This window comes from Fusarium coffeatum (genome assembly GCF_003316985.1).
Source record: "Fusarium coffeatum strain FIESC_28 chromosome Unknown BRIP53273_contig_379, whole genome shotgun sequence".
Taxonomy (NCBI): domain Eukaryota; kingdom Fungi; phylum Ascomycota; class Sordariomycetes; order Hypocreales; family Nectriaceae; genus Fusarium; species Fusarium coffeatum.
The window spans coordinates 69,064-95,842 of NW_022158168.1; the positions used below are offsets into that span (position 1 = coordinate 69,064).

Sequence of the window (26,779 nt, forward strand, 5' to 3'; positions counted from 1 at the left end):
GTGCGAGGGTCAACTTTCGGTTGACCACTTGCAACAAGTTGTTGAGCGTGTGCCTCGGCAGCGATCCCGGGCTTGCAGCTATACATACTACAGTACCTATGCTGTGTAATTGACCTGTGAGATCGATCCTTCGAGAACATCAAAATGAATCCTGTGCGGCCAATTCGAGGACCGCTTTTTGGTGCTCTGATTTGCCTGTCTAACCAGCAATAGCGTGTGTCTATCAACTTTACATATGACTGTCAACTACGGTGTGGATGGTAGTACTGTTGATGGCATGGATTGCACTACAGATGTGAAGCCGAGGTTGAAGAAGGCATGACCAGTGTATAACTACGTAGTAGATATAACTCACCTGACAGATCTTGCACGATTCTATGTTAAGAAAGGAGAAGAATGAAAATGAAAAAGGTTTCTAGTTCCATTGCATGTAAGTCAAACGGAAGTGGTGATGAGATGAGGCTGGCGGTAGTGAAATGTGGCCGTGCATGTATTCGCTTGGAATGACGTTTCCAAGTACTCTGTAGCTCGCACCAGCCTGTCGCGCCTTCCCGAATCCTGGGCGACTAACGTACCACGTATGTCCTGGTAACCTAGATTCCCAAGTTCCTTTCTGGCGGTGGACCTGATTAATGGGGAAGGATCCATTAACCATGACACATCGGGGCAAGAATGTCCATGTCTAGGTCTTGCGATATCCAGAATCGATGAAGACGAGGTTCCTCACTAACAAGGGGTGTTTGCATCGGTTCGCTTCGTCATTTCATTGCCAGGTGGGCTATCGCAGGGGGCCAGTTAGGACAGCCATCTCAATCCTCTCGCCGAAGCACCTCCAACAATCTACCCAAAAAGCAACTACAATGTCGGAGGAAAGACAACCTTCCATTGACAAGGATGCTCAATCAGCGGCTGCTCCCAAAGGTAAGACGGGCAAAATAAGCTTCTACAGCATGGCCGCTAAATTCGATTGGTATTACAGCAACATGGGCCGTTGCGCGGTCATCGCTCAGGGATCCCACTCGTCGACTTCCGCAGGCGATTGCACATCGCGGCGCAAAGGTCGACTGGCCTGAAAATACAATGGCTGCCTTCCGAGGTGCAGTCACTGCCGGAGCTCACGCTATAGAGACCGATGTACATCTTTCTTCTGATGGAATCGCTGTTATATCACATGTAAGTCAAAGTCCAGCGTTGACTAGCCGTTGTGAATGTCAATGCTCATCATCACTCGATTGGATATACTAAACTCATCTGACTTCTGAACAGGACCCTTCGCTCAAGCGCTGCTTCGGGGTGGACGCTCGTATTGCCGAATGCTCGTGGGAGTACCTTAGCACCCTGCGTACGGTAGCTGAGCCGCATGAGCCCATGCCGCGGCTCAGGGACTTCCTCGGATGGTTAAACCAGCCTGAACTTGAAAAGATCTGGGTTGTTTTGGATATCAAGGTAGGTATATCAGCATTTATTGTGGCATGGAAGCTAATGCAGGCTTACACAGCTTAATGACAGCCCTGCAGACTTGATGTGTGCAATTAAGAGAGCACTAGATAGCGTCAATGGACCAGTCCCATGGGACCAGCGTATTGTGCTTGGATGCTGGAACGTGAGTTATTTCTCAAGACTCACACCCACATGTTCTGAAATCTTGTTCCAACTTACAGCTGACATGACACAACAGGCGTCATTCCTACAGGCCGCACGTAGTCAGCTGCCAACCTATCCTCTGGCTCATATCAGCGCCTCTCTTTTGTACTCGCACCACTTCCTGAAAGTGCCGGACCTCGGCTTCAATCTCAATCAGAATACTCTGGTTGGTCCTTCGGGGAAGCTCTTTTCACGAGAGCTTCAACGAACAGATAAGCTTCTCATGACATGGACTGTCAACCAGTCTCGCCGTATGGAATGGTGTCTTCGTCAAAACTTAGGTCACCCGCGGCGTGCCAATAGTAAAGTGCAAGGGCCGCCGCTCATTGACGGTGTAATCACTGACGATCCACGTTTATATCTCGAGGTATGCGAGAGATTCGAGGACGAGATGGATGGCAAGTTCGTCAGATCAGACCCGGCACTAGCTCAGAAGGTGAGAAACAAGGCCGAGACGGTAGCATTCGTCCTCGTCACCCAGGTACTGATGATTGTCTATCATGTTGTGAGGAGAATGCAAGGCAAATTCGATTTTCTCAGAGACCGTCGGACATTAGACAAACGATAGACAAGGGACACATACACTTGCAATTCAATGGATGCCTACAAGATGAACATACCGGGGGGCGCCTGCTTGTTAGGTTCGGACTGGCTGCCAAATTGTAGAAGCTTTGCGCCAAGTGTATAAGGGGACGCATTGTAACGTATAACTTGATAAAGCGAGAGGAACTGAAATAGATAATAGGTACAACAAAGCGCCGCTCTGACAAGCCTTGGAAGTCCCCTCGACATAGTGTCACATAGAGATGTCCTTGCGTGACGTTTTGCTTGTGGTCAGATCAAGACGGTTAATTCATTTAGACGCAGATCTAGTTATCAGCTTTTGTTCTAGCCCATGAAGCAAATTAAAATATACAATGTACAACCAAAACCCTCGCTTCTCGTGATGCTTCTGTACCCGAATCCCCTGTTTTCTTAAATTTCGACATCAATATCCAGGTCTAGTGACCCGATAACATCGTCGTCCATCAGGGGTTTATGAATCGTCGGGATGCCCTTTTCCTTCTGCTTCTCTTCTTGCAATTTAACCAGATGAGGTAATAACTGAGACTTCGCAGCTTGCTTTGGGGTGCCGTTTCCGGGGGTACCAGTTCCACTCCCGTTGGTCGCTGGCTTTTGTTCCACCTTATCATTATCGTCGTGAACAAACTTGGCCTTTGTCCTTAGGCGCCTCGACATGTCGCCCTGGTATGTCTCGCCACGTTTGAGAGCCGCCTCAATTTCCTTGGATTTGGCTTTCTCCTTCAATTGGGCCTTCCGTACGGCTTCCGCGTTCAAACGTCGGTTCTCGCGGTTACGCTCAGCTAATCGGTCTTGTTCAGTTTGTGCCTTAGGTGCTTCGGAATGTTTGGAAGGCCCCAAGCTCGTCCTGAACGCCAAACGCTGCGAGCCGAGGTTGTCAAGTTCCTCTTGTAACTCTTCGGCCTTGTCGTCGTCACCACGCTGTCTGGCTTCATCGAGTAATCTGGCAATACGTTCTCGTTCCGCCGGATCAAATCGACGTTTCAACTCATTGATCCGCGCGAGACGAGCTTTGATCTCTTCGGTAGTCCATGAATGGTTAATGAGTCTGTTGATGTCATCAACCTTATCCGTTAAGAAGGATTTAGTCGGAAGAGTGACGCCCTCATTGTGGCACGTAACTTTGTAACGATTGAGTTCGCCCTGTCAAACGAGTTAGTATAGCCCTAGCAGCGCGCTCGTGACAAACATACATCTGTGAACTTTCCGCTCGAGGCGGCGATGAAAGGAAACTCTTTGATCGCTTTGCCGTGCGCCGCCTTTACGTACTGATCGGTAACAAGCACACCTTGAGGCCCCTGGATAGCATACGGTCGGCCGGTCGAAAATCCTAACTATATCAGTACTATTTACTCCATGGACGCCTCAACTGTTGCTTACCTTTGATCACTGCCATACGATATTGCTCTATGCCAGATTCAGGATGCGGTCCCAGAGCGATGCGAATATAGCATCCAACAATGCCTTGCTCGAACCCAGGGTGGAAGCAGACCTGCGCAAACTCATTTCGCCCTAATCGGACACGATCATAGTCACGCAGCTCAGCTGGTGGCTGATCGCGAACATCGTCAACATCGGGTGTAGGCGAACGTCCACGGTTGTAGTCGTCATCGCTGTCTTCAGCCCCGGAGTCACCCCGGCGCGGAGAGTAATTATCTTTCCGTTTCTCGAGATCCTCACGCCGGCGTGCCTTTTCTGCCTTGGCTTGACGTAGTGAGTCCATTGCGGTTCCTCTCTTACTCTCCGTGCGTGGCCGGGATGCCTTTCGATCGCCATCTTCCAACTCGGCAGTTCCAGCACTGCGCTTCTTCTTAACCTGTTTGCGCTCTTCATTCTCCATGTTACTGACCATTTGACGAAGCAGGCGGTTCTGGCGCTGGCGCTCAATCTCCGTCATTCGGTCGGCAATGATTTGCTCGCGCTCGAGTTCCGGTAGAGCCATGATCTCTGCCTTTTCCTTCTGACTCCTGTATCGACCGTCGACTGGGTAGTTCTCATCATCATCGTCCGCAGCGACAGCTCGTCCTCGAGATGGCTCCGCGTCCGAGTCGGATTCATCCATGGGAGCAGACTCAAGTGAATTTGGCGTTCCAGGGGCAGAGGACCTATGTTAAGATAGGTCAGCAAGGGTTGAGAAAATGGCATGAAGCTGAGAAGTCGGCAAGCACAAGACAAGGCAAGCTGTCCAGCACACAGCTCCAATCAGCATGCCCCTCCAGCAAAGGATTCTACTTACGCCTCGCCCTCCTCCTCGGAATCATCGCCGCCTCCTCTCCGCGCCTTGCTCCCTGTTTCCCTCTTTGAGCCACTCCTCTTGGCTGGCGGCGGCGATGCCGATCCACGTCTACTTCCATTATCGGAACCCTCATCGTCTGAGGATCTACCCGCAAGATCGAGAAGGTCGTCTTCAACGTCAGACATAATGAAAACCGTCGCAGGCCGAAGGTGACCCAAAGCGCAATGGTTCAGGGGATAGCAATCGTGTAACTGGATGGAGTCGCGTAATACGCGTGTCTAGATGAAAAGACGGGGAATTAGGAGATAAACGAGGTCCAAAAAGATGCGCAAACGTGCGCGCGGGTGGTCGAAGCGATGAAAAAGGCGATTGTTGATGGGAGAATAGGAGAAACTGTTTGTGCCAAAAGTGAAGGAGCTGAATAGCTTGTTCTTTCTCAACCTGTTCTAAATTCGAGTTCCCAGGCAGTACCTCATTGGCCAGAGGCTACATCATGCCGCCGCACGTGTGTGGCTGATGCGCGACACGGGGAAGCTTTAATCCGCCTCGGTGAGGTCTTGGTCAACGGTGTACTCACCGAGATAATCGGCGCCGTCATAGTTATCGTCCGATTCAGGGTCCGCTATTAATTGGTAACAAGAAGCATTCGAAGACTTTGTAGCAATCATAATCATGGCTTCATCTAGGGCTCTGATGAGACCTGTGCGCTCATTTGGAGTACGAACACCAATCTTGTGCAGGCCATGCCTTCGCACCATTGCAACGACATCAAATGCTCAAGCTGCTGTATCAAACGGTTCTTCCGAGACTCCTAAAAAGCTTAAGCCTCTCACACAAGAGCAACGTGACTACCTGGACTCTGCTGTAGGATTTCCAAATTCAATTTCTACTATTTGACAGCTAACGTGCTGCTAGCTTCGTGTCAATCAGGCTGGTGAGCTTGCTGCTGTTCTCATCTATGCCGCCCAGTCGCCTATCCTTGTCCGATCAAAGCCACACCTCCGCAAGCTGATGGCGCACATGTATGACCAAGAAGATGGCCACTTCAAGACGTTTAACAGTCTCATACACAAGCACCGTATCCGACCTACTGCCATGTACCCTCTATGGTCCGTCATGGCGACTGGGCTGGGTTGGTCCACCGCCATGATGGGTTACGAAGCTGCCATGGCTTGCACCGAGGCCGTCGAAACCGAGATTGGGGGGCATTACAATGAACAGATTCGAACTCTGTTGGAAATGGTTACGCAGTGGGAGGCCGAAGGCTACGAAGTTGGTCAGGAGTTGTCGAACCTTGTCAAGACCCTTAGGGTGATTCGAGATGAGGAGCTGGAACATCTGGATCATGCTGTTGAGCATGATGCGCAAAAAGCAGAGCCTCATTGGCTCCTTACCGGCGTCATTCGTGCAGGCTGTCGCGGAGCTATCTGGGTCAGCGAGAGGGTGTAAGTTAAAGCTAGTTGTATTATAACTGTAATATAGACATAGGGGTGGCTCTTGCGGTGTATATAGGACCAGCATACTGAAGGAAAGCTCGTGGGGTGGAGGATGATCGCGCCCATCGAATGCTTCCCTTGCGATAATAAACAAAACACCTAATCAACTCCATGCAATGCTCTAGTGCCCAATCATGAAACACACCGCTCAAACAATGCGATTAAAGACAGTAACGCTTAGTTGCTGTACCCCGTTAGTACGTTGTGCTGTAATAATGAAGGAGGAGGAGGACTTACTAGATAGCCAAGGGGGCAACGCCATCTACCTGGTAGCCCCAATTTCCATTTTGCTCTTCAGTAAGGAGCCAGTCGTATGGAAATTGGACGATGTTTCCCTGTACCATGTTCAGAAGCTCTTCGGCCTGCCCTCGGTTTGGCATATCGTCTATGCTGAAACCGCGTCGACTGTTCTTAGTGGTTGCGCGGCGCCTGCGCTTCACTGAGCCAATTTGTCCCGGTGGGGGAGCGTTGGTGTCCCTTGAAGATGGTTTCTCGAGGGTGGAGAAAGTAGTCCGCCTTTCTCGATCCTTGGTGCCTGCTTGAGGCTCTAAGAATCTTCCACTATTCCCCCCATCAAAAGCTGGGAAAGGGGTGTCACCAGGGGCATAGACAGGGGACGGTGCCTCGGCTGGATGCTGGGTGTCGACGGCGCTCTCAGTATCCAGTCCAGTGTTCGGTCGCGATGGGACAGCCTCGCCGTCTTTCATTGCCTTCTTCTCATCAAGGCCACCATCTCCCTCATCAGGGATGACAATCTTGATTCTATCTTCGTCATGGTGCCCACCAATGGGCATCTTCTCAGTCATTTTTCCTAAAGCCTTCTCCGCCTCTGTCTCGGCAGCCTTGGCTATCACCTCGGGACCTGGTGCACTAACACCTGCACCACCAGCTGTTGAGTTACGATGTCTCGAAGAAGGTGGAAACTCGGAATCTTCACCCCTAGATTGACCGGGTTCCATGCTCTTACGGAACCTCTCACCATACGATGTGTACGCGTTATACTCGGCCCAGGTGCTGACTTCCGAGTCAGGCATGCAGCGGAACACCCGGCGATAAAGCTTGGTATTGTTTTGAGCAGCACGGTTCCAGATTTCGTCAAAGAAATTGGGGTTGACCGGATCGATCATGCAGTTCTTATCGATATGAGCCAGTTGGATATCTGCGGCCATAGGGTGGAAAACACCATTGACTGGCTTGCCCGTTTCAGGGTCGATGTACAATGGAGGGCCACCGATATCAGTGTCATCACTTATCGGCAAAGATGGCAGTTGTGCAGGACGAGGGAGGCCAAGCTGATCTGTGGTACGGCGATTCAAGGCAGGCATAGGTGGGAGGCCGTCGTTATGATTTCCAGGGTCGATGTATCTGTTATCGGGTTGGGGAGCATGTGGCTGAGCTTCCATGGGCGATTTCAATGTTCCTTTGCCTTCGTTGCTGATATTGTTAACAAGAATTTCCCTGCCATTGATGATCACTGAGTCACGGCCTGCGTCAAGGCCGGACTTTTCAGCACTCTTCCAGCGATCGGGACCATAACCCGTCACGTCCAGCTCATGCTTCACTTTGTTCTCTGGTCCATGAATGACTGTGCCTTCTGCTTCTGCGGGGCTGCCATGGCTGCTGCTGCTGCTGCTGCTGCTGCTACTCTCTTCAACTTCAACGGCAGCGTCAAGGTCATGGTTGATGCTGGGAATGCGAGGGGGTTCAGGACGGGTGGCAGATAGTTTTAAGGGGTCAGAGGGGCCGCTATTTTCCTCTTCGTAGATAGCCTCCATCTCTTTCTCAAAATCTTGACGGTCAAGTTCTTCCTGTCGTTCTTCCTCCAGGATTTCGTCAACATCCAGACCCAAGTGTTCTCGCATCAGTCGAAGACGCAGTGTATGGGCAAAGCGGCCGACCTTGTAGGGTTTCCCAGCCATTGTCGAGTTGATCATGTCAGTGTCTCGAACAATCGCAGCACACTCTGAATCGCGACTACCCAGCATTGATCGCTCGTTGATATTGGCCGAACCGATGAGAGCAACTCGATCATCGACAATGATCGTCTTGGCGTGGATATAGAGCTGCTCAGTGACAAGAACATCGTTGCTCATGATGCCCCATTGACGGAGCGAGTAGAAGCTGATGTAGTCCTCTGGCTCAATATCAGCAGCCTTGAGCCGGCCAAAGATAGACTGCTCGCCTCGGCAGATACTTGCATACTGGCACATGAGAATCAGGCGAACACTTGTACCCTCCTGTTCATCGACCGTGTTCTGGAAGCCAGGCATCAGAGGGATAACAATGGCACAGCGCCAGTCTTCATCATTCTCATGAGCTCGGATGATACGTTCAACCAGGGCGTCACCGATACGGTTAACGATTCGTGTGTTGTAGGCTTCAGTACTCGTGATGAAGAATTGGTTCTCCATGTAGACAAAGTGATCCGACTCCTCGATCATCTTGATGTAGGCATTCTGGATGCTGTGCTCAGTCTGCTCAATACCTAGTGACCATGTGCTGGCGGATCGGAGAATTTGAACTTCGCATGTTCCAGTGAGCCCAAGCTCTTTCAGCTCATCGATGTTGGCATCCGGGGGCGGAAGCAGAAAGGGCAAGGGTCGAGTAGGCTTGCGCCCTCGACGTAAGTAGTTCCAACGCTGAACAAAGTGGCGCGTCAGGTCTCTTGCAGGCTGGCCAACGACTTGCATGGCTACATCATGCCAAGGCATTCGAGGTACCTTGGTTCGATCATACATCTCCTCATATGGCTCATTGAGCCTGAAAAAGTCTTGTACACGAGGGTTTGAGTAATCTTTACCAGGGAATAGCTGGCAGTGCTCTGCATCCTTTGGCGTCTCCGACATCTCGAAACCTGTTGGCTTATCGTCAACGATAGGGTGTTGAGGGCAGTCCCAACGGCCAAAGCAGAGATCAATGCCTCCAACAAAGGCTACATCATGGTCCACAATACAAATCTTCTCGTGATGGGCGAAGAAGAATTGGTTTTTCTTGAACTGGTTAGGAGATCTTTGAACGAAGATATTGGGATGAAGATTCAAGAGGGAGAATTTGGTGTATTCCGAGTCGATCGGAATGGCGGCCTCGACGTTTCGGTAAACGATGACAAAGACCTTAACGCCTTCTCTGGCCTTCTTCTGAAGAAGTCTGTCCAGTCGCCATTTTTGGCTGATAGCTGCTGGTCGTCGCATATACAGCTCAGGACTTAGCCACCAATCATGAATGTAGATGACATCGCGAGCCATGTTGATGGCCCTGGAGACGTTCCACATGTAGTCGCGACCGTCGACAAGCCATTGAGCAAACACGTTGGTTCGCACCGGAGCAAAGCTATCGAAGCGCTTTTCTTCATACCAGGGCGTCTGCTTAAGCATCTGATTAATCGAGTCTTCGAACTGCTTCATGACAGACTGGTTGCGAGAGAAGAGGCGGATCTTGCGTTCGGACGAACGCAGAGTCATGGTGTGATGCTTGTCGGGGGGTGCCTCCACAGTCAAGTCGATTTCGGCCTTCTTCTCTTGGGAACTGATTGCTTGGGCCTTGCCTCTCTTTGAAGAGATGCTGAACTTGGCATCGACCAGGTATACATCAAAAATGTTCATGTTCTCAGGAGATTCTACGCACACAATGTAGCTTTGTCGTACGAGGAACCATTTTCGGCTCCGACGAGACACAACCTTGGCAGGCGTTAATGCGCGACGGAAGTCAAGGCCCTTCGAAGGTTGAATGTGGAGATAACACTCCTTCCCATGATAACTGCCTTCGGCTGCAAGTCGAACACCGAGAGCAGACAGTTCGAGGAAGCGGCAAAGTCGGTTACTGTCAGCCCTAAACATGAGCCATCTTATCATCTCGGAGAGATACTTCTCCAAAATGCGTCGTTGCTTTTCCACGTAACGCTGTCTCCTGGTTGCCATATCCATGGCAGGCATTCCTGGGCCCTCAGTATTTGACATTTCGCCAGGGTCGGTAATGCCTGTTGATCTGCGTCTAGGGCCCATGCCCAAGAAGTTGCGGGATTTCCTTCGCGGGAGGCCATTGAGAGTTTCGGGATCGCTAAAGACGCCGTTGCCTCCCCCTTCGGCGGCTGTACCTTCACCGGCGGTCTCCTCCCCACGAATACTGGCTTGATCTTCGTCGTCGCTCTCTTCGCCCTTCTTCCGAGCACCACGGAGATAAGGAAAGGCCGAGTAGGGAAATTTGGGTTGTTTTGGTCTACCGCCCAAGTCCATACGTCCAGGCATGTACTTCTCGTTGTTGATAGCAAACTTGTACCGCAGATGTAGATTGTAGATATCTCTCAGAGTTCGACTAACGATCCAGCTCATTCTGCTAGGTCCGCTTCCATATTCAAGCTCTATGGTGAACAGCCAGTGCCGATCTCTATCGTCATCTTCCATAGGAGAGCTATCAGTGATACGGAGCTTGAGCTGTTCGAGGAGGACTGGGATTCTCTTGTTCCCATGTTCATCCCTCTGGATCATGCTAGCGAGCATCAGAACAGCAGGAGCACCAGCTCGCAGCTCAGCCATCAGTTCGGCCGATTTGAAGTAGTCGAAGCGATCTTCTTTCTTCTGCCTTAATAGTTTGAGTGTATTTTTGACCTGCTTCCACTTTTGAGCGCCAAAGGTAGACGCTCGCTCAGATGTGAAAAAGGGACGCCGGGGAGTCATGGCATCGCCGTCAGAAACACCGCCGCCACCAAATACAGTGATTCGACGAACATGCCCTGTTCGACGTCCAACAGCTCCGGGACTTTCGACCTCGTCGCCTTCCTCGCCAGGAGTCCGCATGGCGGACGTCATCCAAGAGTTTCCTCGGCGGAAGGACATCCCCAAGCGATCCCGGCCTTCGCCTTCAGAGACGCCGTATTCAGGGGCTGCATCGGGCATGCTTGCACGTCGTTTAACCAGCTGGTCGAAGGTGTCCAGCACGTCGGTGTCAGCTGCAAATCGTCTTGGGGTTCCGGGCGTCGAAGCGTTCGCCTTCTTCGTGCGGCGCATCATCCTCTTTTGTTTTTTCTTTTTAGATTTGCCATCCTCAGGAGTCCCTTCATCAGCGGTCTCCTCCGCATCAGCATCAGCGTCCGTGTCCTCCTCTGTCAAAGTTCCAGGAACACCGCGATTGGGCCGCGTCGGAGAATTGACGCTTGACTGAATACCTTGATTTGAAGGGCCAGCAACCGTCGGCGATTTGGGAGTTGGGAGACCACTGTTGTTGGTAAGCGCCTTGAGTTTGGACATCAGAGAGGCGCCACGGGATTTGCCCGGTGTGTCTGGCTCTTCCCACGAGTTACCTCGAATGACTGCAGGGGGAGTTTCGACGGGAGTATCGACGCCATCAGCAGTGGTGAGCTGTATACTTGGTCTAGGAGGGGCCTGGCTGTGATCTTGTCCTTCATGGCCGAAGTCTCGATCATTTATGCCATGGTCTTTGAGCGACTTGGTTGAAGCTGGGGTAGACTTCGGTATAGTCGATGAAGACCCAAGGTCACGGCCTTGTGGCAAGATATTTGAGGTTTGTTGTATCTCTGAAGTGGAATCGAAGGCTCCGGGGGAGCTTGTGTCTTTCGCATCGACAGGAGACAGAAGAGCATCGGCTTTTCCTTTAGACGGCGGAGCAGGAGCGAGTTGAAAGTTTGAATTCGATGGGGATACTGTGCGAGGACTGACATCCATAGGAGAGACGTCCCCGTCTTGTCGATGTTGTGTCATGATGGTCTTGTGGTGGTCGATTCGAATAATTTGGTAGTAACGATGGGTATGTAGGTAGTCAGCTAGACTAGTTAAGAAGAGCAAGCAAAGCGAAAGAAGATATTGTTTGATCGATTGCCGCGGCCAATGCAAACATGCTGAATGAACAAACAGAGGTGATTCGTTGCTGTAAAATATAGGTTCGATCTGTGATTTTGTTGTATTTGATAGAAGCGGGCGGCTGGTAAAAGGGGGCTCGTTGTTCCAAGCGTCGCACGTAGGCAGGTAGGTAGTAGGTCAGTCGCGCTGAGAAAGGTGGTGACGAACTAAAACAGCCTGGCCTGGCGGTCTTTGGATTGGATGTAAAGGGTGCCCAATTGATGGATGACGGGCCAAGATTGTTTTAGAGTAGGTGGTCTACCTACCTATGGTTGACCGTTTCGAAAAAAACAAGTTTACAACGACTTTGTTGCCGTCACGAGACCTGTTATAAGCAGATGTACTCTGTATTGCAATCCCTTGTTTCCCAGTCAGGGTCGAGATGAGGTCCCGAAATTTTGGAATAATTAGAGCCAAAAGACGTATCCGTACTATTACATCCTAGGTACCCTTGTCACGTCAGTCGTGGTATTGGACGATCTTACCGGGTTACCTTTATCAAATTTGGAAATGGAGAAGAACAGGATCCATCCATGATCTTGAGTCGAAGCAGAACGTGCTGACTGGCTAGAAGTGACTCGGCGGGGGCTGTAGGGGGCCTACCATTAACACTACAGTTGGTAGCTCCCTGGAAATCCTCCCTAAAATCCACAGCGCCCCCTAGATTGGCTAGACCGAGGGATCATGAAACGGGTTGGTCCAACGCCCGCAACGCCTCCCGCGTATGTAATTATCTCGACGTTGCTTAATTCCGTTCCAATTCGGACAGACGCGTTTCAGTAAGAAATAGGGATCGACGTTGTTCGAGATGATTACTATGTAAGGTAAGCAGCCATTATAGAGTTAGTGAGCTACCTACCTAGCTCTTGTGCTCATTTGGTTACAGCCTATCTATTCCGTACGGGCACAGCATCTGGAATTGCGCCTCGCCTAACAACAGCTGTTGACCGCTTGCGCTTACTCGTAAAAGCTCTGGATGCTTCATTTTGGTTCAGGAGATGGGAAATTACGTGCGGAGGCTGAAATACCTAGGCCTGACAGTTGCGGCATATCCGAGCCCCTCACCACTCACATAGGAGTACGAATAAGCCCACCAATTCTTTGATTTGAATTTTGCTGTACCATAGCAACTCTTTTCCTAATACATAGTATTGTGTAAGTCATAATATGCATAGCTTCATGTTGGTTTCTACGCCATCCAATTAGCATCACATGGTGAGTTTTTGAGATAGGTACTTAGTCATTCTCGGGTGGGTAGAGTAATATACCTGAATGGTCGAACTGTATAACTTGATTGATTTCTTTACCGGAAAGACAACCACGGTTTATTGATTATTCTTACAACTCTCTGTTAGTTCAAGCCAGTTACAGTAGTTGGTTAGTAAAATTTGCGGCATCCTTAACCTCGCCAGTGATGAGCTAATGCCCACAAGCTAAAAAGATACCTAGTCCATTGCTAACACTATCACATATGACATGTTAGGTATTGCAAAACCTGGACTGTACTGTACAGCGTAGGACAAGAGTAACGTATGACAAAATACAAGTTCCATTCACGCATGAACACTGCATTAGAGGTACACCCAACGCTCAATGAATGTACTATCAACATATCTACCTACCTAGAAGGGGAACATAGACGTGGAAGCGAGCTGCAACTCATGCGCATAATGGATGTCTGCAGTTAATGCTCCGAACTTATACGGAGACGCGCCCATAGTTATTTTCATTGACGCTGTCATATCATTATATAGTATATAGAGCATTAAGTGCAGAAACCTGCCAGTCGATCTGACCTGAGGCGTTGTCTGTAACAGCCCAAACCCCGTTTGTTTGATCGAGCGCAAGCGCCATTATAAAGTGGGAATACATAGAACTAAGTCGGCTTCTTCCCCATCACAATCGATATTAGATCGTCAATCTACTGCTGTCATTCTTTTCATCTTGTTTTCGTTTCTGTATCCGCACTCTACTCTAAACTAAACTTGAGGGGATTCTACTCTCGAGATCTTGAGTTTGATACACTACCCCTGTCATTGCAGTCAAGCCACCCTAGAGCCCTAGGATTTTACAGGCAATTGTCAAAAGAATGCAGACAATTCTTACACTCTTCGGCGCGATTATCTCGTACGCCGTGTATGAGTATGTGTCTGGCCTCTGGACGAATATTAAAGCGGCAAAGAGGAGTGGCTTGCCCTACATCATTGCTCGTAGGTACCCCTATCTTGACGGCATTGTTCAACGCTTACACGAATCCTAACAGCATGCTCCCCTATCTTCCTCCCATGGGCATTGACACATAAAGCATTGATTCCAATAATTAAGCTGTTCCCTGAACCACTATGGGAAGAATGGCTAGAGTATGTATAGCCATTCTCAGATTGAGCCCATTGCTGACCTTGGGGGCACTAGAGTTTTGACGCCTGGTTTCTCGTATCGTACGCGCCATGACGCCTTTGCGCGCCATGGAGATGTCTTCATCGTTGTTTCTCCGAAAATGCTGTTCATGATGGCCTGCAATGCCGAGGCCATTCGCCAAATCACTTCCAGGAGAGAGCACTTCCCTAAATACGTGGAAACTTACGAGATCTTGAGACTGTTTGGCAACAATGTTCTGACCTCAGAGGGTGCGATCTGGCGGAACCACAGAAAGGTGACTTCGGCATCGTTCAACGAAAGGAATGCTGCCCTTGTCTTCAAAGAAGCCATTCACCAGGCGCAGGGGTTGGCCAGTACTTGGATGGCGTCAAGTGTTGAAGACAGTGGTGCTATCAACACACTCGATCAGGACACGATGAGGCTAGCTCTGAACATTATTGCTTATGTTGGATTCGGTCTTAAATTGCTGTGGCCTGGGGAGTCTTTGCCAGCAAAATCAAATCCCAAGATGGCTAAGTATGCCTCGCCCGAGGCCACTGCAGGCCATAAGATGAGCTTTGTGGTTGCAATCGCAACTGCCCTGGAGTATATTCTGCTGGTGCTGCTCGTCCCTAGATGGTTATTGAGTAAGTTTGAGCTGGAAGGAGAACGATGAATTATCAGGCTAACAACGCTGCAGGAATGATACCACTCAAAAAGACTCAACTTGCGGCAGAGTCCCATGGGGAGTTCAGCAAGTACATGCATGAGTTAATGGATGAGAAGATCGAAGAAGCTCGAAAGGGTGAGCATGTCGATGGTATGGACCTAATGGGTCAATTGGTCAGATCCAGTTACGAGACTCGAACAGGCCCCAACCAGCAGAGCATGCAGTCCAAGAAGGGCGCGTTATCACGGGATGAGATCCAGGGAAATGCCTTTATCATGCTCGTTGCTGGGCATGAGACCACGGCTGGGGCGTTGCATTTTATCCTGCTAGAGCTGGCAAATAACCCAATGTCGCAGAGAAGACTGCAAAAGGATATCGACGAGATCTTTGGAGACGAGGACCCAAGCTCGTGGGACTATGACACCTTGATTAACCCGATGATGGCCAGTATGCTGGGGGCTTGTATGAACGAGACCCTCAGGATGACGCCCGCAGTCGTGGAGATACCAAAGAAAGTGCCTCGGGATCAAGAGCAGGTTATCACCATCGACGGCAACAGCCATATCATTCCCGGGAGCACAATCGTTTCCTTGGTAGCTGTCTCGGTGCACCGCAATCCACGATACTGGCCTGGGAAACCGAGCCAGATCCACGATGGCAAGGACGACATCAACGACTGGGTACCCGAGAGATGGTATCGAACCGATCAAGATACAGGGAAGTCGACAGAGTCGGAAGACAGTACTCATGATAATGACGATTTCGGGGGCTTCAAGGGCCCTGATACAAGCTCGCAGCTCTTTCGACCAGAGCGAGGCTCATATATCCCTTTCAGCGATGGACCTAGGTCATGTCTGGGCCGCCGGATTGCTCAAGTGGAAATCATTGCCGCACTTGCCGTCATCTTTCGAGACTACAGCATTGAACTCGCGGTAGATGAATGGGCAAGCGATGAGGAGATTGAGAGGATGGATGAAGAAGGAAGACGTGACGTATATGCCAAAGCTCAATCTGTAAGCCGAGCCAAGATTTTGAGCGCAACCTCGTTGTTGACCCTCAAGATGAACGACGATAATGTGCCAGTAAGGATGGTTAGGAGGGGAAAAGAGAGGTTTGTAAGTTGGGTATAGGTATGCCGCATTGGATGCTACCTTTTACTACTACCTTTTATTAGTAATTTATCTAACACTTGCATAACGCGTCTTCTATCATCTACACGTACATTACATAAGTTTATGAGTTGTATATTAAAGATTCACTACCTGTTGATTCCTACAGTTTACCCTTATTCAGTATAGTCATCAATGTATCTTATAAGACTTTGTCCCTAGAAAAAAACCAAGTTACGGATACCTAGGTGGGCATGATTAAAAGGTAGCATCGGCGCTTAAAACAATAATAAAGTATTTGCGTGTCGCGTTGTGCAGTGTAAACGCGGGTGTTTATACTTGTCTCCTAATAGGTACCTTTGTAGCTCCAAACGTTGTTCTTCAGGCTGTGGATGAGAGCAGGTGGGGTAAGGCAAGGTCATGTCATGCAGTTCCATATCATTATCTGCAGTGAATCAGTAGTGATTAAGCTCCAGGTTCATGCATATTGATTGGTGCAGGGTCACGGTCATTCCCCTAAAGTGATCTGCGGGGGAGCATTACATCGAAGGAACCGAAGGCGCGGGAGAAAAAAATGTAAACAAGGGAAGGGAAGAGACGAGCGAGACCCGCTACTAAGTTAAGTTTAGTACCTAGGTTCCTTCAGCACTCCCGTCATCCCGTCATCACCCTTCCAACTGGAACCCCCCCAAACACACCACATCCGAGTTACTCTTCCCATCATCATCTTCAGCTTCATTTTGCGCATTTTCTCTTATCCAACTGCAACGCGTACGTTTACATATTTTGCGCCAAGACATTCGTTTTGGAATACTTAAACCCCTACACTCTACGCGACAAACGCATACCTTGTTACTCAACATGTCCACCCATAGATACAACTCATGGTTGAAGACCAAGAAGAAGGGTGAACTAGAGACCCTTGCAGAGTCTGTCGGTCTACTTGAGTGAGTCAAGCCGTCATCCGTCAACCTGTATACACCATATGCGCGCGCAACAATCGTCGGCAACAATCAACTCGTCGCATTGTTTCCTTGTCCCTATTGTTTGCGCCTGCGTGTGTCCAAGCGCAGCGCGACGCGCGCCCACTTTAGCATCATCACGACCCCTCCATGCGCTCAACCGCCTGTGCCAGTCGCGCTGACATGATTTGATGCAGATTCGACGGTTTCAAGAAGGACGACCTCGGCGTAGCTCTTGACAACTACCTTACCGAGAACTCGTCGCGTTTTCTCGCCAACCCAGACCTCGCTGGCTACTTCAACAGTCGCTCCAAGGCTCAAGGATCACCGGTCAAGAAGGAAATCTTCCGTGAGGATGGCCTGAAGGTAGTACGGCGACGGCCCTCCAAGGCCGTGGAAGAGGAATCGCTTGAGTGAGTCGCCCATTATCAATAGTCACGCCAGCACCTCTTGTACTCGTGAGAGTCAAGGCGCGCCGAGGTGGTCTTGCGCGCTGTCATTGGAGTTTTTCAGCTAACAATCCTATCGTCCAAGCGACAGGAGCGACGATGCTTCTTCTCCCATAGCTACATCTACCGCGCTCGTTGAAACTCCTGGTCGTGCTTTGGCTCAAGTCGCGTCGAGCATTGCGCTACCTGCAACCCCCGCTGACGTAGCTCTGGCTGTTGATCGCTCGACCAGCATCGTGCGCCAACGCGTCTCGTCAATGTACGAGGATAGTGGCATCACTGAAGTTAGCCATGCGACGCGCGACACGCTTAGTACCGTCACAAGCATCCTCTTCTGTGTCGCAGGCTGGGAACTATGGAATGTCCGTCGCGAAATTCTGAGCAATGTTTACGCCTTCACGATTCCCGCCATCGGCGCTCTTGGCACACCCGACTACCCTGTCTACGTTCCTGACATGTTCCTGCTTCTCAGCTCCAGCTTCTGGTCGCCTGCCTTGACATGGCTTCTGACCAGCGTTGTCATCCCGTCATTTGCTGGCTACTTTTTCAATCTCAGCGCCACGAGCCCTCCCGCCTCGCGTGGTCGCCCTCGTCCAAACCATGCCGACTATGTCGTGGACCCTCTGACTTTCAGTATTGTCAAGGCCCTTATCTCATTCGTTGTTTACGGTCAGAACGTTAACTTTGGTGGCCTTCTCAATGACCTTTCCATTGAGCGTCTCGACAGGGCCGTTTATGGTGGCTACAAAGGCATCTTGACCGGAACTGCCATCACTGGCTTAGTCAGCATTTACGATGCCGTTCTGAGGAAGTGAGATGCTATAGATGGGAGCTGGCCGATCATGTGTTATACATGCTTATCAAGCTTCTACCTCTCGGTATACTTTCTAAGATAACGTCGCAGTGATGGGGAGTGAGAACCTCGAAGCGTCACGTTATTATTGGCGATCTTGGACCGACTCGCCCGGCCCTTGAGCCAAACTCACATTTTCGCATCGTTTGGGCGTGACGGCGTTGTAGGTTTTGAGTGTTGACGGCGTCAGAGGCGTTTGATACCTGGGGAATGGATTTTTATCTCTCATGCTTCGCCTACTGTGCCTGGTTTCTGTGCCTGGCGACTTTTACACCATTTGGGCATCCGTGACGCCCCTTTAGTTCCGTCTGATCAGCATAACTCATGACTGGATAGGATGATGGGATAGGATTAAAGGTAGTTGATCATGGCGCGGTATGATTCTACACGGGGCTCATATCAAATATTATATATCGTTGATCCAGGGATTAGTTTTTTCCTTTTTGAGTTATATATTCTGTTATTCCGAATTGCTACAATTGATGTAGGATGAGAAACTTGGCCTCAAGAACTGACATGATAGGATGGATGAAAGCTAGGCGAAAGGGTTTCTCGACCGAATCAACCACGAAGTTGAAGCATTTCTTTAGTGATGGCCAGTAGTAACATGCTTATTGACTCGTAGTATGCACACTCTGGCTAGGTGCTTAGGTACAAATTCGCCTGTGACATGAGGAGACTCACTCCAATCAAAGGCAACTCTGTCTTGTAACTCTGTGCAATTATATTGTGCTATATGGGGAAGTACTTTCGTGGCTTCATGCGGGATATCTGGCAGCAAATACTATGCACTCCTCCAACTGTTCGCAACTGTCAATGTTTATCCTGTTTCCGAGATAAGACTTTGTCCGACCGCATGGCTACTCTATAGGCAATCCTAATTTGACGAGAATTGTTGCCAGTTTGGCTGAAGCAACTCTAACCTCACAAGGAGAGCAGTATTTATTCTAACAGGCATCACAAAGGGCACTGGTACAAACATGACTCGGAACCGGCTTCGAAATTGGTTTCAAACCCAAGATGAAATCTCACTCCAAACTGCCGCCTCTAATACTAGATCGAATCTATACAAGTCGCACCATGTTCACATGTGTCTTCCCAAAATCCCCCCAGTCCAAAACGCCCCGTAGCATGGGCGGAGAACCCTTCCGCGCCTGGTCCTGGATGCCTCGTACCCAGAAACAAGATGCTACACTGATTGATAAAACGAGAACAGAGAATAAACAGACGAGTTAAAACAGAGGTTTTTTGTTTTGAATAATGCAGACAACCTTGTATGATTCCCAGTTGGAGATGAGAGGAATTGATTAGGACGACGTTGTGGAAACCCTTGGCTGGAGAGAATACCCAAACGGTGGAAGAGAAATAATAGGTAAGGTTCAAATAATAAAGTGTCTAGGTAGGTCTAGGACAAGTTCGCTAGGTCCGTAAACGGAATGCAAGCCGGGCGAAGGAAGTAACTGGTAAAAATAGATGCATAGAATTCGCGTCATCACCCTTCTCATCGTAGTTCTGGGAATCGGATGTCTTGCCATTCAATAATAGTCGTGGGTATATTTGTACAAATGCTCCTGCAAATGCATATGTGCGTGGTGATGTCTGTCGTGTGCGCTGGTCGAGGATGGACAAATAGCGTCGCCTTGCTCATGACGGCGACAGGGTTGAAGGAATGTTTCTGCGTCCCAGTCTAAGGCTTCTCTGAAGGATGCTCAAACTTGATGGGATGCACCAGCATACCACGCAGACATAGCCGGCCGCTGCTGGTGTCCTTCATCTCTTCCGTCTTGCCACCTCGCTCATGTCCCTCGTTCGCACGGCCACCATGCTTGCCACGACCGTCAAGCTGGGCATAGCCCAACCACCTGCGCCACAAAAGACCGGCAAACTCGCTGTTAAAGTACCAACTGGTGCCCTTGTGATTGTGTTCGTTGAGCTGGTCGAAGGGACTGCCAGGGCCAGATGTTGAGTGGTCACGGCCAGCGTTGAAAGCAGCATCAATTTCGCTAAAAGGATACCAGGCACGGTCGAGGAAGATGGGATGCGGGGCGTACACTCCCTTCATACCATGATGAAAAGCAACGGTAGGCGGGAACATCTCCGAGAACATGGTGTGGTGGTATCGCCAGACTTCCTCGTGCATTGACATCAGCAGACGACGGCTAAGACGAGATGCTGTGATGATGGCGCATCGTCGAGGAGGAGGAGCTTTGTAGCCTGTAGCATCGTCTGAGAAAACCCATCCTGATTGCTCGGTATCGAACAGTGGGTTGAGGGTGATGATATCGGCCTCTTCGCCAACACCACACTTGGAACGATCGGGGGAATCAGAACTGCACGAGGGAGGCATCATAGATTGACCCCATTCGTCGTGTCGTAGCTGCTCCTTGCCCTCAAAGGACAGGGGACCAAAGATGGGAGCGCGACCAGAAGCCAGGGTGTCATGTTGAACAGTCTGAGAAAAGTTCTCCCATGTTCCGTGGTAAGGGGGGATGTAGTAGCGAGCGCTGCGCTCCCAGAGAAGGGTTCGAGGCTGCTCCTTCGCCCACTTGCCAAGGCGGTCAAAGAACTCGTAGTAACTGCCGAGGTATCTCATATCCATCTCCCAGTTCCAGTAGTGCTCATATTCGGGGTGCTGCATGGCGAAAACCTGGAGAGGGAAATGGGCGCTTCGGTAGATGCCGTGAATGTCAGCGCCACTGGGGTTCTCGATCGTCTCCCCGAACCGGCCGGGATACATCAATCTCATTTGGGGCTCGCTCCAAAGCGAAACCAGACCTCGAAACTCGGCGGGAACGTTGTCGTTGATGATACGCTGCACAGTCCACTTGTCTGACCAAATGGGCTCGTCGATGTTTCGCACTTGCATCAGGAAATGAACTTGGTATTCACCACCCGATCGTAACGAAAGCTCACTAATAAGGGCTCGGAAGTTCAGGACAGCAAGCTCAGTCCACTTAAAGCCAGTGTAAGTACGGACGACGACGGCGATACGTCCCTTCTTGCTGCTAGTCTCCGAGAGCTCGCCAGTGTCGGCGTTGACCTGCTTGAAGCGGTGCTTGTTGGCCTTGTAGCAATCTTCCTGTGCGTCGGCCCAGTTCACATCGATATAGTTGATTTTGCCGGTTTCTGCCCACACGGCCTCATTGTGAGCGGCTTCAGTATCCAGACCAGTATCCAAACCACCTTGGGCTCTGCTATAGCCCAGGCCGTAAGGTCCGTAACGACTGAAACGGTCGAAGCAGATGTCATCCCTAATACCGAGAAGCTTGTAGGAGCCGATCGCGGGGTCAGGCATATGCTGGGGTACACCGTTGTAAGCATACAGATCTGGGGCGGGGACGGTCTTCTTGGCATCGAGGTAGCAAGTCTTGACGTCGCTGTCATGATCGTATGGGATGTACTTCTGAGGCTTAGGTACGTGGTCGCTCATGGCAGGAGAAGGCAAAGGCGCCTTGTCAGTAATGTTGGGATACTCAGGAATCAAGTTGGCCTTGCTAACGATTGTTCGGAGACCGTGGAAGTAACCATCAAGGCTGGAGGTGAGGTTAGTAATGCAGGGGAAACCGGAGTGTGTTAACGTACTGAGGGAATCTCAACCAGGGCATCTTCTCAAGCTGCGCAGCAACTTCCTTCTTTTCATCGGCAGTAACGTACTCGCTCTCAGGCACGGTCTCGAGCTTTCCATCACCATCCATATCACCAGTAAGCATGACGACAGTCTCGCCTTGTGTGTTCACAACAGTAGCTGTCGCAATGGGTTGTTGCGTCTTGGTACCACTCATCTTTCCGACACTGTAGCCGGAACTCCTTGATTTTACAAAAATCAAAGTGATAAGGAAGGCCACACCAAGAAGCCAGGTGAAAACTCGTCGAGCATGGCATGGCCCCAGGAGTGACCGCATCCTAAGTCTAGGCTTTTTGGTCTTTTCAGAGATGATGGAGTAGGGGAGAAGAGGATCAATTTTCCTGCCCGAGGGGCCTCGCGAATTATTGTTATTGTTGCGGGCGGCCATGGTGACTGAATGGCGCCGCTGCATACTAGGCTGAAGAGTCTGGCACGCTTAGGCCGAGGGCTGATCGAGTCGCGGGGTTTTGTGCGGCGGATACGTGTAATGTATGGATGTAGGCGAGCAGGTGGTTACGAAAATTATCTTAGATACGGAGCGAAAGTTGAGTGGAGCCGGCCGACATCGAAGGGTTCGTTGAGCAAGTTGCAGGTACAGGCGGATCTGACCGGAGAATCAATTGAAAGTAACGACTGGCAGTCGTCGAGATATCCTGCAAGGGAGGTCGACGAAAGGTGCTGTCCGATTAGGAGCGTAAATTAGGCGGCCGACGATACTACCTCGTTATGAGACGGAGGCAATTAGATGAAAAAGGAGGCGAGGCGGCGGAATAGCACAATCGCACGGCGCGACACGCAAAGGCTTGAAGCAACACGGGGAAGACCGGCGCTTGCCGAGTTTGCGATAAGAAGCGAAACAGAGGGCGTCGTCAAGGAAAGCGATGAACAGACCGAGCGAAGAGCGAAAGGCGTTGACGAGGGGAAAGAGAAAGGAGGGGGGAAATAAGAGAAAAGAAGTTGAATCAAGAAGAGATAGGAGGGAGAAAAAAAAGCGAAGACAGACCTAACCGGACCAGGAGAGGAGAGGCAGCGCAGGGATTGGATTATGGACACGGGAGGGACAAGGGGTTGCTATCCTCGGGCCAGGACCTTGCAGACTTGGAGAGGCCAGAGGGCGATAGGGGGACAAGGGAGGAAAGAACAGTGCAGCAGAGGACAAATGTACTTAGGGGAAAGGGCCCGCTACGGAGTCCGCTAAGCAGCCAGGAGGGAGCGGAAGGGGTACAATTATGGAACTTGTTGAGGTACCCGTACAGTGACTGTAAGTAGAGGTAGATTCCATGGCTGGGATCTGCTCTGTACAGTTAGTAGCTGGCCCGACAGTTCAGAGAGGATATTCATCCAATAAACCAACAAGATTTCAGGAAGAAGTTGTACTGTGTTATTCTAGAGGTTCAACAATCTTGATACTGTTCTCTTGCTTCGTTTTCTACTCTCTACAGTTTAGTACCCAAAGTACCTATAGTAGGCAATTTAGGTCCCGTCTGCATCTGGTGGCGGCTTATCACCTAGACAGTCAGTACAGTACATCCATACTACTCAGTAACCTCACCGTTCCAATGCCACGGAGAGCCCGGGACCTGAGGCTGGATAGCACCTGATTATTTAAAGCATCCAACCCGACTGCACAGCACGGAGCAGAGTGTGTTACAGTAGCCGATATCTTTAGATCTAGGTAGACCAGTCAGTGGCTGTGTTGCTCTGCAAGGTACGGATACCAGAGGTATCATGCGCAGTACAGCACGAGTCTTGTGGCAGAACCCGCTGATGATGGATCTGATCTTCTTAGGGAGGTGGTCACCGACACCTGGTCTACCTGTATCAAGTTTTCATTTTTGGTGCAAGGTGTCCTTCATCTGCTGTCCGAGACCAAGCCAAAGCATGCAGGGAAGAAGAGCTTGTGCATCCAAAGCCAAGTCTTTCGCTGACAAGGGTCTCTCTGCCTCTGCTCTGCTCTGGACTCTGGCAGTCAGGCATTTGGAGAACATCAAAGAATCCATACTGGAACAGGGACCCGTTCAAGCTTTAGAAAATGGGTCCCGGGTCTTCCTAATCGAGTAAAAAGCAGTTTTTTTTTAGCACCACCCTCGCCATCTCTTTTGCACCAGACATTGCCGAGCGAACTCAACGACTGGCCTTTCCTTCCTCAATTCCCCGGGGTAGGATTGGAAGGTGGAGGTACTATCTAGGGGAGGAAAAAGACTATGTACATAGTGAATTTCCAATCAGAAGCGCCATTCGCATCTAACATCCAACCAACGTTCAAACGTGAGAAGCCATCGGAGCTTTCCTCGATTTTAATTGGTTACGGCTTCGAACCTGACTGAGTACCCGCTGATCTGACATCTCAATCAGCCCGCTGCAGCTCCAAGGACAGTCTGTAGCTGCCCGTCAATAACTAGCCAGGGCTCTGAGCAATACTATCACTACTACTACTACTGCCGTGTTGCTTTTGGCCTTTCCAATCAGCTACTGTACCACGATGCAAACAATACTTCACCAACCGTTACCGTCCGGTAGGTTTGACGACAAGAACCGCCTTCCCGATACTGTACTGTATGTACTATGTACAGTACGTACGTGCTAGCTAAGCCTTGACGCAAGCCTTGCCTCCCCTGTCGTTGCGCCATAATCCGGTAAGCAGTTTTGTCGCTCATACCCCAATCAAACGGCCAGAAAGCGCACTGGGGCCTCCGCGCCGTGGGTCTACGAGCGAGGGCCAGTCCGCCCCTATTGTTAGAGAAGGGAGAGGCTTTGCTGGCCGTAGCTCAAGTTTGGCACGCTTCATGATGGAGCTCGAAGCTTCAAACATTACCATGCCTGCCCGTGGTTGCGCGTCCTGCAACTCCTGATCGGCAACTCCCATGGATCGAATCGCATGTCAATCGCCACGGCACCCAAAGACCAGAGCAGTACAATCCGGTTGCGGCTCCTTTCTGTAACAGGATCCCATAGTGTCGGATATGAAATTCGTAAGTGTTTTGTGGTTGCCGCCGTTTCTACAGATACCACAACCCGCTATCACCGGCGGTTGATGTTACTATGTGTTCGAACAATGATGGAAGCACATGGCTGGAACTTAATCGACTTGGAGCATGTGTGATTGGCAAATGAGCTTTCAAAGTGGTCCTCCTCTTTTATGCTTGTTCTCATCTCATCTCGTCTCGACGTTTCCAAGAAAGACGAGCTGCTAATCTATAGTTGGCTTGAAGATGACAAAATCATCAGCAAAAGGCATAGGGAATCAAGCGGCTGAAATAGTCATTCAAACTGGCATGTCATCTCGAAATCGTCTCCAGTCTCCAGAGTCGAGTCCGTCTATCTTGGCCAAGCGAAGCGAAAAAGCAAAGCAAAGCAAAGCAGACCCTGGTCTGCATCCGGCCACGCCCCCCTTCTGCTGGAGGACGAGGACGAGGTTGAGTGAAGGGTGAGGGTCCTCCCGCCACGCGTCCCCTTGATTCTACTCCAATTATCTTACTGATGGTTCATGGATGCAGGCAATGATGAAGGAGAATTGGTTGGAGATAGAGACCGATGCTTCATTCTGTAACCATGGCTGTAGAAGCTTTACACCCTGGTCCTACGTGATCCGATGCGAACGAGGCAGGATGCTGCATCATGAAGCCTGTCAACTTGTCATTCAGAATAGCGAGTGACATTGACCCCCACTGTCATCGGCCTTGCCTAGAGACCACAGTGAATCAAGCAATTGACTCCAGCTAGGTACTGTACTATGTTCGTTCAAGCCTAGCAATAGAACGTGGTAGTACAGTATATGCGGCGGCTCCATTCAATTTTGGCACTGCATCTGTCCTCATCCAAAGCTCTTGTTCTTGTTCTTATTCTTGTACTTGTAGACTTGACCGTTCTGTTTTGTGTTGAAGCTAAGCTTTCGGCCTCACATCGCGAAAGGGACACCAACCTCAACGCCACAGGTGGCACGGCACAGGAACACGAACAAGAACAAGAGACTGGATGTTGACAATAATAGACAACACCTCACCTCACCTCTTTTGCCTCTGCTCTTGGAACGGGGAGAAAGCCCAGGCCCATATTTAACGGCAGGATTGCCAAGGGCTAACTACTGGGTCGCCGACACGAACTTGGTCGTTTTAGTACAAGCAAGCCAAGTTAGCCAAGGAAGAAGGCGAGCCAATTCTGCAGCCAGCCCTGACAGCTCGGGGGATTTTTTATTTTCTCTCTGCTTCAAATGGCTGATATCTGAGTTGATTAAATCGCCCATCGGTCATTATATTTTGTCGAACTGATTGATCTCTGGCGACCGACTTTTTAGGAACAATCGTGACTCAGGCATGAACTAAGCATATCTAGGTAGGTATGCTATTGTTGGAGATATAGTTTATGCTCCACGGCAGGACCCTTTTATTGAGGATTGGATGGGTCCCTTTTGTTCGTGTTTCGACCGTGTATCCGTAGCGTAGCGTAGGACGCACATAATTACAGAAACACGCTGACAGCAGAACAAACATCCATGATGATGCCCTTGACCATGGATGATCTATTTGGGGGTACGGACACTGTAATCTACTGTACAGTAACGTATTATATAGTATCCATCTATAGTTGATTGCTGCCAATGTCATTGCAACCACCATGTTTCTTAAGAATACAGTACCTATCCGTATCCGTTGGGGAGGTGAGGCTTGGGTTAGGTACCAGACCAGTAATTAGAGTAGAGTCTGGTTTCTGTATCCCTCATGGGTCATAATTACTCATTTCCTTGATTCTTACTGCTATATGTTATGTACTGTACTCTCCCAATTGATACTAGGAGAGAGAACAGACTAAACTAATAATCTCGAGAGATGCGCGAGGTCATTTCAACGGGTGAAGCGGGTCTCGCGGCAACCCAATCAATTCAGGTCAATTGGATCCATTGAGTGCTTCTGAAATGCCTGAACCCCCCCCCCCCCCCCCCCCCC

General features: G+C 50.1%; 7 protein-coding genes across 7 annotated transcripts; 4 read left to right on the forward strand and 3 right to left on the reverse strand.

The window, feature by feature from the left end:
• Positions 1-860: 860 nt before the first annotated feature.
• FIESC28_11288 (uncharacterized protein) lies at positions 861-2,212 on the forward strand (the record flags this gene model as incomplete). The annotated part of the gene is made up of 5 exons (XM_031165414.1): positions 861-921; positions 980-1,173; positions 1,267-1,446; positions 1,499-1,603; positions 1,679-2,212. The coding sequence occupies 5 exons, from the start codon at positions 861-863 to the stop codon at positions 2,210-2,212; spliced, it is 1,074 nt and encodes a 357-aa protein (XP_031010543.1).
• A 407-nt stretch (positions 2,213-2,619) lies between these two features.
• On the reverse strand, positions 2,620-4,647 carry FIESC28_11289 (uncharacterized protein; the record flags this gene model as incomplete). Its single annotated transcript, XM_031165415.1, has 4 exons — positions 2,620-3,369; positions 3,420-3,556; positions 3,607-4,331; positions 4,463-4,647. 4 exons carry the CDS (start codon positions 4,645-4,647, stop codon positions 2,620-2,622), a joined length of 1,797 nt encoding a protein of 598 aa, XP_031010544.1.
• Positions 4,648-5,134: 487 nt separating this feature from the next.
• Positions 5,135-5,911, forward strand: FIESC28_11290 (uncharacterized protein; the record flags this gene model as incomplete). The annotated part of the gene is made up of 2 exons (XM_031165416.1): positions 5,135-5,326; positions 5,378-5,911. 2 exons carry the CDS (start codon positions 5,135-5,137, stop codon positions 5,909-5,911), a joined length of 726 nt encoding a protein of 241 aa, XP_031010545.1.
• A 224-nt stretch (positions 5,912-6,135) lies between these two features.
• FIESC28_11291 (uncharacterized protein) lies at positions 6,136-11,672 on the reverse strand (the record flags this gene model as incomplete). The annotated part of the gene is made up of 2 exons (XM_031165417.1): positions 6,136-6,142; positions 6,196-11,672. The coding sequence occupies 2 exons, from the start codon at positions 11,670-11,672 to the stop codon at positions 6,136-6,138; spliced, it is 5,484 nt and encodes a 1,827-aa protein (XP_031010546.1).
• Positions 11,673-13,899: 2,227 nt separating this feature from the next.
• Positions 13,900-16,015, forward strand: FIESC28_11292 (uncharacterized protein; the record flags this gene model as incomplete). The annotated part of the gene is made up of 5 exons (XM_031165418.1): positions 13,900-14,020; positions 14,074-14,170; positions 14,223-14,815; positions 14,869-15,953; positions 16,013-16,015. 5 exons carry the CDS (start codon positions 13,900-13,902, stop codon positions 16,013-16,015), a joined length of 1,899 nt encoding a protein of 632 aa, XP_031010547.1.
• Positions 16,016-16,808: 793 nt separating this feature from the next.
• FIESC28_11293 (uncharacterized protein) lies at positions 16,809-18,173 on the forward strand (the record flags this gene model as incomplete). Its single annotated transcript, XM_031165419.1, has 3 exons — positions 16,809-16,894; positions 17,107-17,322; positions 17,444-18,173. The coding sequence occupies 3 exons, from the start codon at positions 16,809-16,811 to the stop codon at positions 18,171-18,173; spliced, it is 1,032 nt and encodes a 343-aa protein (XP_031010548.1).
• A 1,725-nt stretch (positions 18,174-19,898) lies between these two features.
• FIESC28_11294 (uncharacterized protein) lies at positions 19,899-22,224 on the reverse strand (the record flags this gene model as incomplete). Its single annotated transcript, XM_031165420.1, has 2 exons — positions 19,899-21,744; positions 21,794-22,224. The coding sequence occupies 2 exons, from the start codon at positions 22,222-22,224 to the stop codon at positions 19,899-19,901; spliced, it is 2,277 nt and encodes a 758-aa protein (XP_031010549.1).
• Positions 22,225-26,779: the final 4,555 nt, after the last annotated feature.